The sequence below is a fragment of the Photinus pyralis genome, unplaced genomic scaffold (assembly GCF_008802855.1).
Source record: "Photinus pyralis isolate 1611_PpyrPB1 unplaced genomic scaffold, Ppyr1.3 Ppyr1.4_unclustered_Scaffold2010, whole genome shotgun sequence".
Lineage (NCBI taxonomy): Eukaryota > Metazoa > Arthropoda > Insecta > Coleoptera > Lampyridae > Photinus > Photinus pyralis.
Genome location: NW_022171124.1, coordinates 30866 through 46201, shown reverse-complemented (window position 1 = coordinate 46201; position 15336 = coordinate 30866). Strand labels below are relative to the sequence as shown.

The 15336-nt window shown below is 53.1% G+C and overlaps 1 protein-coding gene and 1 long non-coding RNA gene across 2 annotated transcripts; both read left to right on the top strand.

The window, feature by feature from the left end:
• The first annotated feature begins 8505 nt into the window (after positions 1 to 8505).
• On the top strand, positions 8506 to 10212 carry LOC116181788. The gene has a single exon (XM_031502211.1). The coding sequence runs from the start codon at positions 8506 to 8508 to the stop codon at positions 10210 to 10212; it is 1707 nt and encodes a 568-aa protein (XP_031358071.1).
• Positions 10213 to 14534: 4322 nt separating this feature from the next.
• On the top strand, positions 14535 to 15206 carry LOC116181785. Its single transcript, XR_004147337.1, has 3 exons — positions 14535 to 14838; positions 14909 to 14956; positions 15019 to 15206. It is a non-coding gene; the product is annotated as an uncharacterized LOC116181785 (long non-coding RNA).
• Positions 15207 to 15336: the final 130 nt, after the last annotated feature.

Sequence of the window (15336 nt, the reverse complement as noted above, 5' to 3'; positions counted from 1 at the left end):
TTTTTTTATGAATTTCTTTGTCCGTTTGTACTTTTATTGTATACTACTTATTTATGCTGTAATTTGACCTGTCGCAAGCACTGAATGTGATATTACGACAAAAAAATATACAATAGTTGAGCCCAAGCTTTGCGCGTCTCAGTGGTGACCTCCCTGGACGTCCGAAATGCTTTCAACACTGTGCCCGTTCAAGTGATTATGGAGGCCCTCCAAGAAAAGAGAGTCCCCAACATATATAGAAGACTGATTTTTAGTTATTTAACGGACAGAGAAGCAGCCGCAAGACTACCGTCGGGGGAGGAGTACTCCTTCGAGATAAACGGGGGAGTGCCACAGGGATCGGTGCTGGGACCGCTTTTGTGGAATTCAGCATACGACGCGGTTCTGGGTCGCAACGAAAGACCTCTTGGTGGTGGCGAGCTTGATCCCTTTAAGGCTGCTGGTGGAGGAAAGGGCGTTAGGGAAAGACAGAGGAGGTACCCTAGAAACTTGGCAAAGAGAATGGGAAGCTCGCTCCTCCTGGACGAAAACGCTAATAAAGGATCTGAGGCCGTGGGCGAACCGCAAACACGGAGAAACAAACTACTGGCTTACACAGTTACTCACGGGACACGGAGAAGTAGGGGTATATTTACGTTAGGTTAGGTTAGGTTAGGTTAGGTTAGGTTAGGTTAGGTTAGGTTAGGTTAGGTTAGGTTAGGTTAGGTTAGGTTAGGTTAGGTTAGGTTCCTGGCGGGCGGATTCCCAACCAGGCGCGTCCCCAGGTGGCGGATAGGGGGAAGGCCATGCAAGTGACCGTACGGGATGCAGGGCCAGCGTCGAATAGGGGCTCGCGGCTTTTAAAACAGCCGCTGGAAGCACTCAAATAAGGCGCCGCGGACCAGTCCACCGGGGGGTGGTTCCTACCGGGAGCGTCTCTCCCACTGGCGAGGGAGAGATACCTACCAAATGACCACCTTGAGATGGTAGGTTAGCGCCAGAATAGGAGGGTGCTCGTGTTCTTGACACAACGTCTGGTAGCACCTCAAATATGGCGCCGCGGACCAAACCTCCCTGCTCGGCTGTCGTGTCGTGGCAAAGAGCATTGCATGGGAACTAACGGCGCCGCTGTCGGTTTTGCTTCGGCAAACTGGCAACGTTATACCACGTGATACTTCGGTATCACGGGGGGACTGGCTAAGGCCGGTCCGAGATGAGTAAACATCCATAAAAATCCCAAATCCCAAGGTGGAGACCAAGCCGAAGGGATGCGTGACTGGATGGAAGACCAGTAGAGATTGGCTCACGTCCAGCTCGGCTGTCGTGTCGTGGCTTAGGGCATTGAACGGACGGTAAAACGGTGCCGCTTGGGCCCACACTCCGGTGTGACCCAGGCGTAAAACCATGTACTTTCTAGGGAGTACGGGGGGTGTAGGCCTAAAAACCAGCACTAAGAAGAGAAAACTTCAATAAAAATCCCAAATCCCAAGGCGGAGACCAAGCCGAGGGGACGCATGACTGGATGGAAGACCAGTAGCGATTGGCTCACGTGGGGTCCTGCGACTTGCAGGACAGGGTCTGGCAACCCTGCGGTGCCCTTTGCTGGTGGTACGCTTTGCTTCAACTTGTCTTAAGCGGCCACCCTATCTTTATACTTTACTATCGGAGCTCCCTTGCCCCAACTCTTGTTTACTTCAGGCCCCGACCTTATCAGCTTGACGAGGACTAGGGGACCTTTTCATATTCCATATTCTTCTTCTTCACGGACGGAAATACGACGACGACTCGGTTATGGATAAGGACGCTGGCCGTAGCGGAAAAAGGCAGAAGGCATGATGTTAAATCCAATCGATATTGTTCCCCGGGTGGGTCCGGTTAGCCGGGAACCCCACCCTGTCCCAGACGTGGACAGGCAGGCCCAAGGATACGGGGAGGCCAGTCATGCGGGAGAAGAGGAGAGGAGAAGGAGCGAGGAGGAGAGGGGAGTAGTGATGGAGGAAACGTTCGCGGAGGATGGCGAGAGTGCACTGCTGGAGAGGATTGCGCAGCAGCAAGTAAACAAGGATGGCAGTTTTGTCAGAAGAGATTCGCTGGCGAGGACCCCGCCAATGAAGGGGAGGGAAGGAGAGGGTCCTCAAGAGGGGACCTCGCAAAAGAGAAAGGCGGAGGGCAGCCCATTGAAGGAAGAGGAACAAACTCAAGAGACCGACAAGGCTATAGAGGAACTGAGAAGACTGATTGAAAGGGCGGTAGATTTTACTAATTCAAAGGAGGGTAAGAATGTCAACAAAGCAATTAAGGATATGATCAAAGGGATGGACAGAAATACAAGGAAAGTCATCAAGTTGAGGAAAGAGGAAAGTAGCAGGAAGGGGAATAAGAATGCGAGAACGCTGGAGGGAAATGGTGACGAAGGGAAGAAGCAAGACAAGAAGAGGAGTACAACAACAGAGGTGCAAGGGTACATGGACTCCCTACAAGGGAGATACGAGCAACTAGAAGCAAGAATAAAGGTACTTGAGCAAACAACGAAAAGTCAGACTGAAACAATCGAGCAGGAAAGGAGAAGGTATAGGGAGTTGAGGGAGAAGTACGAGAAGGAAAGGGAGGGGAAGAGGGATAGCGCAGACCCCTCGAGGGAAGAGGAGGCAGTACTGATCAGGAACTTAAAGGGAAGTCTAGACCGGACACAAAAGAGGTGTGACGACTGGGAGGAGAAGTGTAAGGCGCTGGAGGAGAGGATCAAACAAAGAGAAGAAGAAGGGGGAAACAACGGGTGTGGCAACGACAAGTGCGGTGAGTGGGAGACAAAGTGCCGGATGTTAGAGGAGAGAGTGAGGAGGTTAGAAAGGGAACGAGACGTGGACGAGTTGCTGGAGGAGAACGATAGGACGAAAGAGGGTTTTATGCGGGCGATTAAGATGAGGTGGAGTGAGGACACGCTCAAGGGGGTGAAGGTGTCGGATGCGCATCCCAGGTCGTGGGGAAGTGAGTGGGACACGGCGGCGGTGGTCGGGGATGATGCGAGGATGGAGGGGCACACCGCGAGGGAGCTGAGGGGGATCTACAGAGAGCTTGACGGCATGAAGGAGGAGGAGGGCCCGAGCGAAGGGGGAGAGTTTATATATGTGACGAAAAGCCTCAAATTCCCCAAGAGGGGCACCGTGAGTAGGGAAGTGGTGGGGAAAATCGTTTTTAGGGGGAAGGAGGAGGAAGGGATGAGAGCATTATACGATGGTATGGAGGAGGTAGGGAGAGTGCTGGAAGGGATGGGGAGGAAGAGGATCCAACTAATCCTTGCGGATAGGCGAGACCTCGAGGTGGTGAGAAAGGCGGCGAGATACGTATTGATGGGGCGAATGGAGGTGGTGGTGACGGTGCCGGTGGTAGGGGAAGAGACCGCTAGGGTGCCGAGACCGGAGGCCATTTTGGTTAGAGTAGGTAAAGACGCTAGCTACTCCGAGTGTCTTCGCAGCGTCAGAGAGCTAGACGCCCCAAACGTGAGACGGGTGAGGGAAACCAGGGGGGGGGATCTCCTCATTGAGATGGAGGCGGGGGCGGGAAAGGCGGGTCCTATAAAGGAAATTGTAGACAAGGTTATGGGGGGGAAGGAAGTGAGGCTCCTCCAGGAGAGAATGATGGTGGATATCGAGGGAATCGATGAGGTGACAACCGAGGAGGAGGTCACGGCGAAGATCTTGAAGGCATGTCCGGAGGCGGCCCCGAGAACGCTGAGGATCTTTAAGACTGCGAGGGGAGTGCGTATTGCGAGAGTGGAGGTGGTGCCAGGAAAGGGTGTTGGGAAAGGGGGAGAAGTGAGGATAGGCTGGAACGTATGTAGGATAAGGGGGGTAGTGAGGAGAGGAGAGAGAGGGGAGGATAGATGTTTCCGGTGCCTTGAGAAGGGACACATTAGGAGGGACTGCAAAGGGCCGGATAGAGGGAAAGTGTGCTTGAGGTGTGGCGAGGAAGGGCACATGGCAAACAAGTGCGGGGCGGACCGCCCACGTTGCTTCTTGTGCGAGGGAATGACTGAGGGGAGTGGGGTGGGGCACGTATCCTATGGACGCGGGTGCCGCTACGGAGTAAGGGACGGTGGGGGGCAAGAACGATCTGGGAAAGATAAAAGACCGGGCGGCACGATGGAAGGGAGTGGATAGGGAAGGAACCTCAAACTAGACCGGACGAGACGGATAGACGCACCATGGACATGATGACGGGAAGGAGGGACAGGACGCTCCGGATTCTGCAGCTGAACGCGAACTGCAGCTCAAGGGCGATGGACGTCGCCTACGCGAGAGCGAAGGCGACGGAGGCAGATTTTATCTGCCTCTCTGAGCCCAACAAGCGGCAGTGCGCGGGAAAGCGGCACGTGTACCCTAACGGGCGACGCACGGCCGCGGTTGTTAGGATCGGGACGACGCAACGGGTCCTCCGGTATGGCGAGGGAGGGTGCTATGCGCTGGTAGAGACGGAGGAGATGTGTCTCATCAGCGTGTACATCAGCCCGAACGTATCGGAGGAGGACACAAACAGGGACCTTGACGACCTCACGGACGCGCTGAAGGCTGCGAGGTGCCCCGCTGTAGTGGCGGGGGACTTCAACGCTAAGAACGTGACGTGGGGTGGGACGACGACGGATGAGAGAGGCCGCGCAGTTGCAAACTGGGCGGCCCAGAACGGATTGACGGTACTAAACGACGGTAGACACGCGACGTGCGTCCGGCACAACGGCCAGTCCTTCGTGGACTTGACATTTGTGTCGGATAGACTGACCGGGACGACGGGGGGGCGGGTGGAAGCTGACGAGGTAACTCTCAGCGACCACCGACTGATAGTGACGGACATAGTCGGGAGAGGGGGTAAAGCCTCTAACCCGACGACGACGACCGTGGACTTGACAAGATACAGGACGGAAGTAAAGAGACGACTGGCGGGACGAGGCCTTCTGGCCCCCGAAGAGTGTGTCGCCGCGACGAAGGCGGCTGCCCGAAGGGCGGCGAGACGACTGGCGAATCCGAGCTCTGCCTATTGGTGGAGCGAGGAGCTAGGCGTACTCCGAACCCGGGCGCAGGCGGCGAGGCGTGCATACTTGAGAGACAGGGCCAGGGGGACAGACACGACCGACAGCCGAACGAGATGCGATGAAGCGACCAGGCAGTACAGACGGGAGATTGGGAGAGCTAAGGCAGGCAAATGGAGAGGCCTCTGCGATGACCTGGAACGCGACCCATATGGGCAGGCGTTCCGGATAGTCATGGGGAACCTCAAAACTCCCTATCCTAGAATGGATCTGTCCCTGGAGAGTCGGATACGTCTCTTTAAGGAACTGTTCGTCTGGGAGGGGAGGGACGATGACGACATACTGACGAGCCGAGACGAGCCGGTGGAACAGCTGACAGAGGACGAACTGAGGCGAGCGGCCGGGGGGATTAAACCCGGGAAAGCGCCGGGTCCGGACGGGATAGAGCCGCGGCTCGTGAAAATAGCCGTGGAGGAAGCTCCGGCAGCCCTGCTGGGAATGTATGAGCAACTGTGGAGGCGGGGGGTATTCCCAAAGCCATGGAAGGTGGCGAGACTGGTGCTGGCAGAGAAGTCCAGGGCCGACCCAGCGGGCGAGCCAAAATATCGACCGATATGCCTACTGGACGTCTATGGGAAGCTCTACGAGCGACTCATAGGCGCCAGGCTGTCGGCCGATGTCGAGGCAAGCGGGGGGCTACACGACCGCCAATACGGGTTTAGGAGAGGGTTTTCCACGGTACACGCGATAAGGGACATCGTGGACCGGGCTCGGAGGATAGGAAGGGTAGGGGCGTCGAAGTGGGGGGTCCTCCTCTGCTTCGACGTCAAAAATGCCTTTAATATGGCTCGATGGGACCTGATTATGGAGAGGTTGAGGGAGAGAGGGGTGAGGGGGGACGTAGTCAGGGTGGTCCGGGATTACTTGAGGGAGAGGAAGGTGGAGGTGGCAAGGGGGGAGGTGTGGCGCGTTTTCGGTGGGGTTCCACAGGGCTCCGTGCTGGGACCGCTACTGTGGAACATCCTGTACGATGGCGTCCTGCGTCTCCCCTTTCCGCTCGGGGTTTTACCCGTGTGCTTTGCGGATGACTTGGCGCTTTGGGTGGAGGGGAGGACCGAAGAGGAAGTTAATCAGCGAGGTGCGGAGGGCGCCAGGATCGTGGGAGAGTGGATGGACCGGAGCCGGCTTGAGATGGCCGTGGCGAAAACCACGGCCGTCATGCTAGGTCGGCACCGACCATCCACTAGGTTACGGGTTAGGGTTGGGGAGGAGGATGTTATTCCGGTAAGGGAGACTAAATATTTAGGGGTGGTGCTGGACAGGGGCCTCCTGATGGGGGAACACGTGAGGGAGGCGGTTCGGAAGGCAGGGAGGACGATGACAGCCGTGGGGCACCTGATGCGCAATGTGGGGGGCCCGTCACACGCGAAGAGGAGGGTGTTGGCGGGGGGGGTGGCGTCGAGCCTGATGTACGGGGCCCCGATATGGTGCGAGGCGATGAGGATAGGTAAATACCGCGATATGGTTCTTTCTCTCCAGAGAACGTGCTGTATCGCGGTGGCCTCGGCGTATCGCACCGTGTCGGGACCAGCTGCATGCGTCATCGCGAAGATGATCCCTCTGGATCTCCTGGCTCGGGAGAGGGAGTGTGTGTTTCGTAGTGTCGGGGAGAGGGGGCAGGAGAGGGCAGTGACGATGGGAAGGTGGCAGGAGGGCTGGGCCGACGAGAGGAGGGCTTCCTGGACGAGGCGGCTGATACCCGAGGTAGGCCGCTGGGTTGATTGTGCACACACGTACACAACGTACTATGTGACGCAGGCACTCAGCGGACACGGATGCTTCGGGGATTACCTGCACCGTATCGGGAAGTGGCGGTCCAGCCGGTGCATGTACTGCGAAGAAGTGGACACGGCGGAGCACACGCTCTTTCATTGTGAGAGGTGGGAGATTCAGAGGAGCAGGGTCTTCGCGGTGGCGGGGGGGAGACGACTGTCGCCTTCCACGCTGATAGAGAGTGTGACGGGTACGAGAGAGGCGTGGAGAGAGGTGGTGAGTGCGCTAGGGGAGTTGTTCTCTCAGAAGGAGAGGGATGAGCGCGAAAGACAGAAGAGGGGAGTTGTCGAAGTGAGGGAGTGAGGCAATGGAGAAGATGAGGCCCGCTGGGCAGAAGTGAGCACACCTAGTGCGTTCCTGCCCAGCTAGGAAACGTGGCCGAGGAGTGGTTTTAGCGGGTAGGCCTCCCCTTGGGGAGGAGAATCCTGCACTACCTTGCGCCGATAGAACCTAAGGCGCTTGGTGTCTATCAAAGATTTCCACTTCTATACAAAAAAAAGGTTAGGTTAGGTTAGGTTAGGTTAGGTTAGGTTAGGTTAGGTTAGGTTAGGTTAGGTTAGGTTAGGTTAGGCTAGGTTAGGTTAGGTTAGGTTAGGTTAGGTTAGGTTAGGTTAGGTTAGGTTAGGTTAGGTTAGGTTAGGTTAGGTTAGGTTAGGTTAGGTTAGGTTAGGTAGGTTAGGTTAGGTTAGGTTAGGTTAGGTTAGGTTAGGTTAGGTTAGGTTAGGTTAGGTTAGGTTAGGTTAGGTTAGGTTAGGTTAGGTTAGGTTAGTCGCGCACGGGTTTTTGCAGCGAGTAGACGTGTTTTTGGAGCGCTCCGTGCCTCAAAATCGCGTAGCGTCGAATTCAAACGTGAAAATTACGTGTGTAGTATTGGTGGATGCGCGCAAAAAAAACAAATTTTTTGGTGCAAGAATCGTTACGATCGGACGGATAGTTCAGGTGTTACTGAATTTTAAGTTTTGAGACGGATTGTGTTGTTTACAACGAGACCACGTGGAATCGAACTGCGGAAGGAAGACACCGATAAGGACCTGCCGGGTATCATAAGGTAGGCCCTAGCATAGGAAGCCCAACCCGCACCGGGTCGTTCTTATCGGCGCACGCCCCGAGGCGCTACTGGCCTATCAATTTTGGAACGATAGCGACTGATAGGTCGGCGGGGGCGGAACGGGGTTAGATAGCCGCACGGGACCGGGTGGGTTCGACTGGAGACGGCGCGAGGTGTATTTTGACACCAAACACGGGGGGGTGGGAACAACCCCTGCGCCACGCGAAATCAACCCCAAGCGTTGACGGGGTGCGGAAGGAGTGGAGTTACAGGAGCGAGCAAGGGGTCCTCGGATAGGCCGTAGGAAGAGCTTGCCGTAGAAGAGGCGACCGGTGTTATCGGACAGCGCGCTCGGTAGCGGCAGCCTTATCTATCCCTGCGGAAGGAAAACTGATAGGGTTGTACAGACGGAACGGGCGGTCAGATTGACGAGGGGTAAGCGGGGTTGGACTCGTTGTCCTATTCCGCGTATTACGACACCCCACTCGAGGGGGCGAGAACAACCCCTGCGCGTAGTGGACTGAAGCGTTGAGTGTAAATATAAAACTTGTATATAGAGTAGTAGCCATACGTTTAGGATTAGGTTATAGACAAGAACACCGTGGACAATAGTGCAAGCGCGATGTACACTCAGTGGGCTGGCCAGCCGAAGACGTTACGGACCCCACCCTTAAGGGAAGCGCCGACGGGTAGTAATGACAACGAGGAGGTGATCCCCGAGACGCCGATGGAGGGGAGGCGGAAACGGGAGGACACGGAATCGAGCACTGACAGCGACACGGACGGGTCGGAGCGAAACCAGACGAAAAGGCCAAGACGTGCTAGCGGGTACGACACTGAAACTGTTATCGTGTCACCGAAATCTACCATGAGCGACCTGGGAGATATCAGAAAGCTTCAAACTGAGGGAGCAATACTGGCGGCGTCGGTACAGAAAACTATTAACGAGGCAGTGGAATTCGGGAAGAAATCCACTAACACGAACAACATACTCAAGGGGCTAATTAATGATATCAAGAAGGAGTTCACTAGGCTAGAGAATCATAGGCTAATGGCGGAGAATAAGTGGGCCAAGTACGTGGCGGGACTGAAAGTGGCTTCGCTAAGGGGTGATGAGATTCACGGGTCCGGCGGGAGAAAGACCAGCACGGCGACGGGGATGTCCCCGAAGGAAACGCGCGACGCGGGTACCAGTCCGGTTAAAGGGGAGAGCGCAAGAAGACGCGAGGCGACTTACGCCACAGCCCTGACCGGGGGTACAGCTCTGCGGGAACCGGTAGTCATGCTGGAAAGGACGAGCACAGTTTTGCAGCCGAGCGGAGGGGTTGTCGAAAGGGTGAACGAGGAGAGAAAGAAGAGAGTGAGGCTGGTCGATGTGGGGACCACATCTGAACGGGAGACGGGAACAGACACTGAGGGGGAGTGGAAGACCCAGGGGAAGAGAAGGCCGCGAAGAAAGGCGGAATCGGGGAGTGGTAGCGAAGGAACGACCGGCACGGGAGCGAGGCGCAGGAACAGAAGGGCGGAGGCGGTGCTTGTCAAGCTAAAAGGGGAAAATCATATGGAAGACATTTTGAAGAGAATCAGACAGACGGATATGTCCGGAGTGTCGACAAAGATAGAGAGTATATCGCGGACGAGGAATGGGGACATTCTACTCAGGGTTGAGAAGGGAGCGGGGAAGGCCGAGCCGGTTCTTTCTAAGATCAAGGCCGCAATTAGCGATCGGGAGGTAACCCTGCTGGAGGACAACTGCACGCTTGTGGTTAGGGACCTGGACGCCGTCACAACGGAGAATGAGGTATTGGGTGCCATCATCCAAACGGTGTCAGGAGCAAGATGCAGGATTAAGAGCATGATTACGGTTGAGAGAGGGCAGAAGGTGGCGTACGTCCACGCCAACCGCGAAGCGGCGGAGGAAATACTGGCACGGGGGTACCTGCTCGTGGGGCTAACCTCATGTAGGGTGAGGATTAGCCAGGACCTAGTGCGGTGCAACCGATGCTGGGAGATTGGGCACATCGCGGACGCGTGCAGGGGGGAGGACCGCAGGGCGCAATGCTATAATTGTGGGAATGCCGGACACTATGCGCGGGAGTGCAGTAACGAAGCAACGTGCAAAAGATGCGAGGGACTGGCGAAGGGCCTGGGGGTCGGGCACAGGGCCTACACAAGGCAGTGCATGTATGAGACAAGGAAATCGGAAATGGGCGAGACGATGGCCACAGGATCACAGGGTGGCGATACCTCGGCACGACAGGGTGTGGCTATCGGGCAAGAGGTTGAGAATCAAGACCGGGACATAGAAGAGCAAGTAGATCATGCTTAGAGTGATTCAGGTGAATTTGCACAACATGGGGGAAGCGTTGGACCTGGCCGTGCAAAAAGCTCAGGAGACACGAAGGGACCTTCTAGTTCTCGCTGAGTACGGTAGTGCGCGCGCGAGCGGAGGGATGTTTGTGGACCTGAGCGGCAAGGCCGCGATCATGTGTGTAAACGCGAGCATTGGTGCGGACCGTGTAGGCGAGGGCAGGGGATTTGTGTGGATACAAACCCAGGGTGTATATGTGTACAGTGTCTATTTCCCACCGAACGAGAGCGATTTTGAGCTCGAAGGTAAACTAAATGACATCGCGGACTCTATTAAACGCATTGGTGCAACCAAAGTGATTATCGCGGGGGACATAAACGCGGCCTCTCCAGCATGGGGCGCCCGTTCGTCTAACAACAGGGGCGAAATTATTATGGAATGGCTAGAGACATTGAACCTGGTAGTGGTAAATACAGGCTCGAAGCCGACCTTCGAACAGGGGACGCGCCAATCAATCGTCGACGTTACCCTTTGCTCACAAAGGTTACTTAACGAATTTGCAGAGTGGGAAGTGCTAGAAGACGAGACATTAAGCGACCACAAATACGTAGCATGGGAGGTCAGGCCGAGGCTGCTGCGAAACCGAGCGCCTTTGCATACTTATAAAAGCTTTCGGGGCTGGAATAGCAACAAAATTGACCGAAACAAACTGGAGAGGTGCTTGCAGGAAGTAGACGGGGAAAAAATTACAGATGTGGACAAGCTGAGCGGGTTACTACGCGAAATTTGCCGCAGAGTCATGCCTCTCAAAAAAGCCGGCAGGAAGTCGCAGTTCTGGTGGAACGACGACATCGCTCACCAGCGGGAGATTTGCAGGCGATGCAGAAGAGCCTACCAGCGAAGGAGGAGAAGGGGCGATAGTGCGGATAACGAGAGAGCCAATCTGAGGGAGGAGAGAAAGGAACTAAAAAGGATGATAGCCGAGAGTAAAAAGAGCTGTTGGAAGGAGCTTTGCCAAGACGTGGACAGAGACGTATGGGGAAAAGGCTACCAAATCGTAACTAAAAAGATCGCCAAGCGCACCATAAAGGTTGGCTGGAACGACGAAGCTCTCGAGGCGGAGGTAAGAAGGCTCTTCCCTGAGCATCCAAGATTGGAACCGTTTCCGGAGGGAGAAAGACCGCCCCCGCACGATCACGTGACGACCGAGGAAATAGCGATGGCCGCGAGACAGTTGCCTAATAGAAAGGCTCCGGGACCAGACTATGTGCCGGCACCAATTGTGAAAGCTTTAGCTCTGGAAAAACCCGGCATATACAGGAAGATAATAGACGACTGCATACGCGACGGCGTATACCCGGAGGGGTGGAAACGCTCAAAGTTGGTGTTGATCCCGAAGGCGGCAGGCTCCTACAGGCCGATTAGTCTACTGGACTTTTCCGGGAAGCTAGCGGAAAAGGTGATAAAGAACCGGATTAGCGCGGAGGTAGAGGACAGGCTGTCAAAGAGACAATATGGTTTCAGGAAAGGTCGATCCACCATCGACGCAGTACGCGAGATAGTGGCGCAAGTCCAGGCAGCAAACAGAGGGACGTGGAGGACGAGGCAGGTCTGCATAGTGGCATCCCTCGACGTCCAAAACGCCTTTAACTCGGCAAGGAGGGAATCAATCTTGGAGGCCATGACGGAGCAGGGGGTCTCCGCGGGACTCACGCGGGTGATAAGAAGCTATCTCACGGACAGGCAGGTGGAAGTGGAAAAACCGTCGGGCGAGGTTTGGAAGTTCGTCGATAGTGCGGGAGTGCCGCAGGGGTCCGTTTTGGGGCCACTGCTGTGGGTCTTATTGTACGACGGCGTGCTTCGAATCCAACACGAGGAGGGTGTAGAAGTGTTCGGGTTCGCAGACGATTTGACGGTAGTGGCAAGAGGACGTGACGTGGACGAGACCGGGCGAAGGATACAGCGGACAATCCAGAACATCGCGGCCTGGATGGAGCAAAGAAGCTTGACTCTGGTGCCCGAGAAAACCAAGGTGGCCATGATGACCGGGAAGAGGAGGATCGGCCAATTCACGCTGGAAGTGCTCGGCGAGAGGATGATTGCGGAAAAGAGCATTAAAATCCTCGGAATCACGATAGACAAGTGTCTACACTTTACGGAGCACGCCCGCGGCGTATGCGGAAAAGCAATCAGGTGCTACGAGGCTCTTAAAAAGATACTGCCCAATACGGGAGGCGCTCGTGCAACAAAAAGGAAGGTGCTGGCGGCGGCTGTCATGTCAATCGTGCTGTACGGATCCGAAGTCTGGGGATCCGCCATGAAGTGGGGCGTAGCGGCGAATATGACCGATAGAGTCACAAGGTTATTAGCAGTGTCAATTGCGAGCGGGTACCGAACGGTCCAGTCGGACGATATCATGGTAATAGCCGCCCTTCCACCAGGACAGCTTATGGTAAGAGCAAGGATGGAAGGATGGGACAAAGCGCGATTGAACCAGGAATGGCAAGAGAGATGGGAGCGGAGGCAGTCCTGGACCAGGAAGCTCATCCCGAACCTGGACAACTGGGTCGACAGGCTGCACGGAGAAGTGGGCTATCACCTGACCCAATTCTTGACGGGACACGGGGAAAATGCCGTGTACTTACTGCGGATAGGGAAACGCGATAGTGACGAGTGTGTGGACTGCGGAGATAGAGACACGGAGGGACATGCCGTATTTGAATGCCAGAGATGGACAAGAGGCAGAATAGAGACCGAGACAGAAGTGGCAGCAACTCTACAGCCGGAAAACATCATCCAGTTGATGATAGAGAGCGAGAGCAAGTGGACCAAAATCGCGCGGTTCGTGATCACCGTAGTCCAAACTAGGGAGAGGGAGGCATGGACTAGGGGTCAATAGACGGGTAATACAATATAACTATGGCTACATCTATGGGGACGAACACCTACCCCGGCCGTTCGGCATAGCGAGGAATGCTACCGCGGTGCCCTATGCCGACAACTATGGCGAGTGACTACGAGTCGAAGGAGGATAGGGTTTTAGTGGGTAAACCTTACCTAGATGGAAGGGAGTCCCACACACCCCCCCGCATAGAGCCAAGCGGGGGCAGCCTATAAAAGGTTTCCCAAACCTCATTAAAAAAAAAAAAAAAAAAGGTTAGGTTAGGTTAGGTTAGGTTAGGTTAGGTTTGGTTTAGGTTAGGTTAGGTTAGGTTAGGTTAGGTTAGGTTAGGTTAGGTTAGGTTAGGTTAGGTTAGGTTAGGTTAGGTTAGGTTAGGTTAGGTTAGGTTAGGTTAACACTCGGGGGGTGTTTGATTTTCGAAAGTTATACATCGTCGGAAAGGCCATTTAAAGACGCGTCGATAGACCCAAAGGGTCACTCAAGTTTCTCAAAAACGTCGGAGTTATGGCCGTAAGTGTTTTTCGAGACATTTGGGGTAATAACTCCGAAAAGTCGAGGTCACATGTCGGGGTCGAGGGGCAATTTCGAAAGCCAAAGAACGTGGCTTTCCAACGATACCTCACACTTTAAGATCGACTCGCGAATAACGAGGGGGCAGCCTCTCAAAGATTGCCAAATTTTGTCAAAATTTTCAAAAATTTTTTTCTCAAAAACCAAAAGGCCGATCGAGGAACGGATTACTTATTTCTTAAACGCCGGTCGAGTAGAGCGCACAAAAAAATTACGGTCCAAATCGCAGACAAAAAATTTTTTTCATAATCATCCCTTGGTCCCCCCTTCCTATTTTAAAAAAAAAACTTTTTTATTTACCGTCCGATTTTCAAAATTCGACCGGCGTTGGATAGATCTCGTCGAAAAAGCAAAAATCCAATCATAAAACGTTCGGGGTCATATATAAACGAGGGCGCTAGAGGGCGATTTAGGGGATGACAAAAAAAATTAAAAATTGACGAAATTTGGCACACACGTTTGTACGGACCTTAGAAAGTCTCCGGTACAACTTTTACCCCTTTACGACCAAAGGGAAGGGTAATAGGGGGTGAGGTTAGGTTAGAGGTTAGGTTAGAGGTTAGGTTAGAGGTTAGGTTAGAGGTTAGGTTAGAGGTTAGGTTAGGTTAGAGGTTAGGTAGCATTGAAAGCATGCTGCGAAATAAAATTACTATCTGATTAGGAGAATACAAATTCACTACTAAACTTGGATTTATACTCAGTAGCCGGCTAACATTCAACGTGAGGGACGTAAAGTTCGGTATTCTGCCAGGAAAACTTGCTACTACAAAACTCAAATCTTAAGGGCGCCAGATCTAGCGAGGTAATAAATCCTCTTGATCAAGGAGGATAGGCTCTTCCAAGTATAGCATAATGAAGGTGAAAAAAACTAGGTATTGTGGCAGAGAGGAATTTAATACGTCTGTATTTCGATTTAAAATTAAATATGATTAGTATGTAACTACAAATTATAATTGTGGTGTGAAGCACGGTAACAATAATAAGAAAAAAACTAATAGGATTAATTCGTCCACACCGCAAATAATCAACAGTGTCAACAATATCTTACTACGGTAATTAATACGGGTTCTGGATTCGCTAGCTAGCCCCGCACCCTGTTTATATTTGGGCCAAATAGAGGTTCGTACAAATAGACCTCCCAAACTGAGAACAAAACGAATTTTCCTTCACAGGTAAGTATAATATTATCATGAATGTAATTATTTGTAATTAAATGGTAAGAATTACCTCTTTTGATTTCAGTTTACATAGCCCTTGAAGAGGGTTCATCAACTCAAAGCCACAAAAATTGTAAGTATGCAAATACAGGTTAATTATGATTAATTAATTTTTATTCTCCCACTTTATTTCAGAACAAACGCAGATGCAGCAAGGTAAGGTACCAGTAAGTGCCAGATTTTAGGCAGCGGAACAAAAAAAGCTGAAAGTTATGAGATACTCTATATCTAGCTTAAGAGATACCTAATTCTTACCTAGATGTTATAGCTTGCAACTCGTCCGCAATGTTCTAAACTACAAATTACAAAGTTTTAATACTACACTACCTATCAATTATTTATCTTACCTCAAACTTATGACTACCATCCTAATATTCTAACTCGACGTTGTTTCCTAACTATATACACTAATCAAATTCCCAATTGGTATTCTCTGTAAATGATAGCTTTAAT

Coding starts and splice junctions, on each gene's coding strand:
- LOC116181788 (XM_031502211.1), top strand. CDS start 8,506: ATGTACACTCAGTGGGCTGGCCAGCCGAAGACGTTACGGACCCCACCC.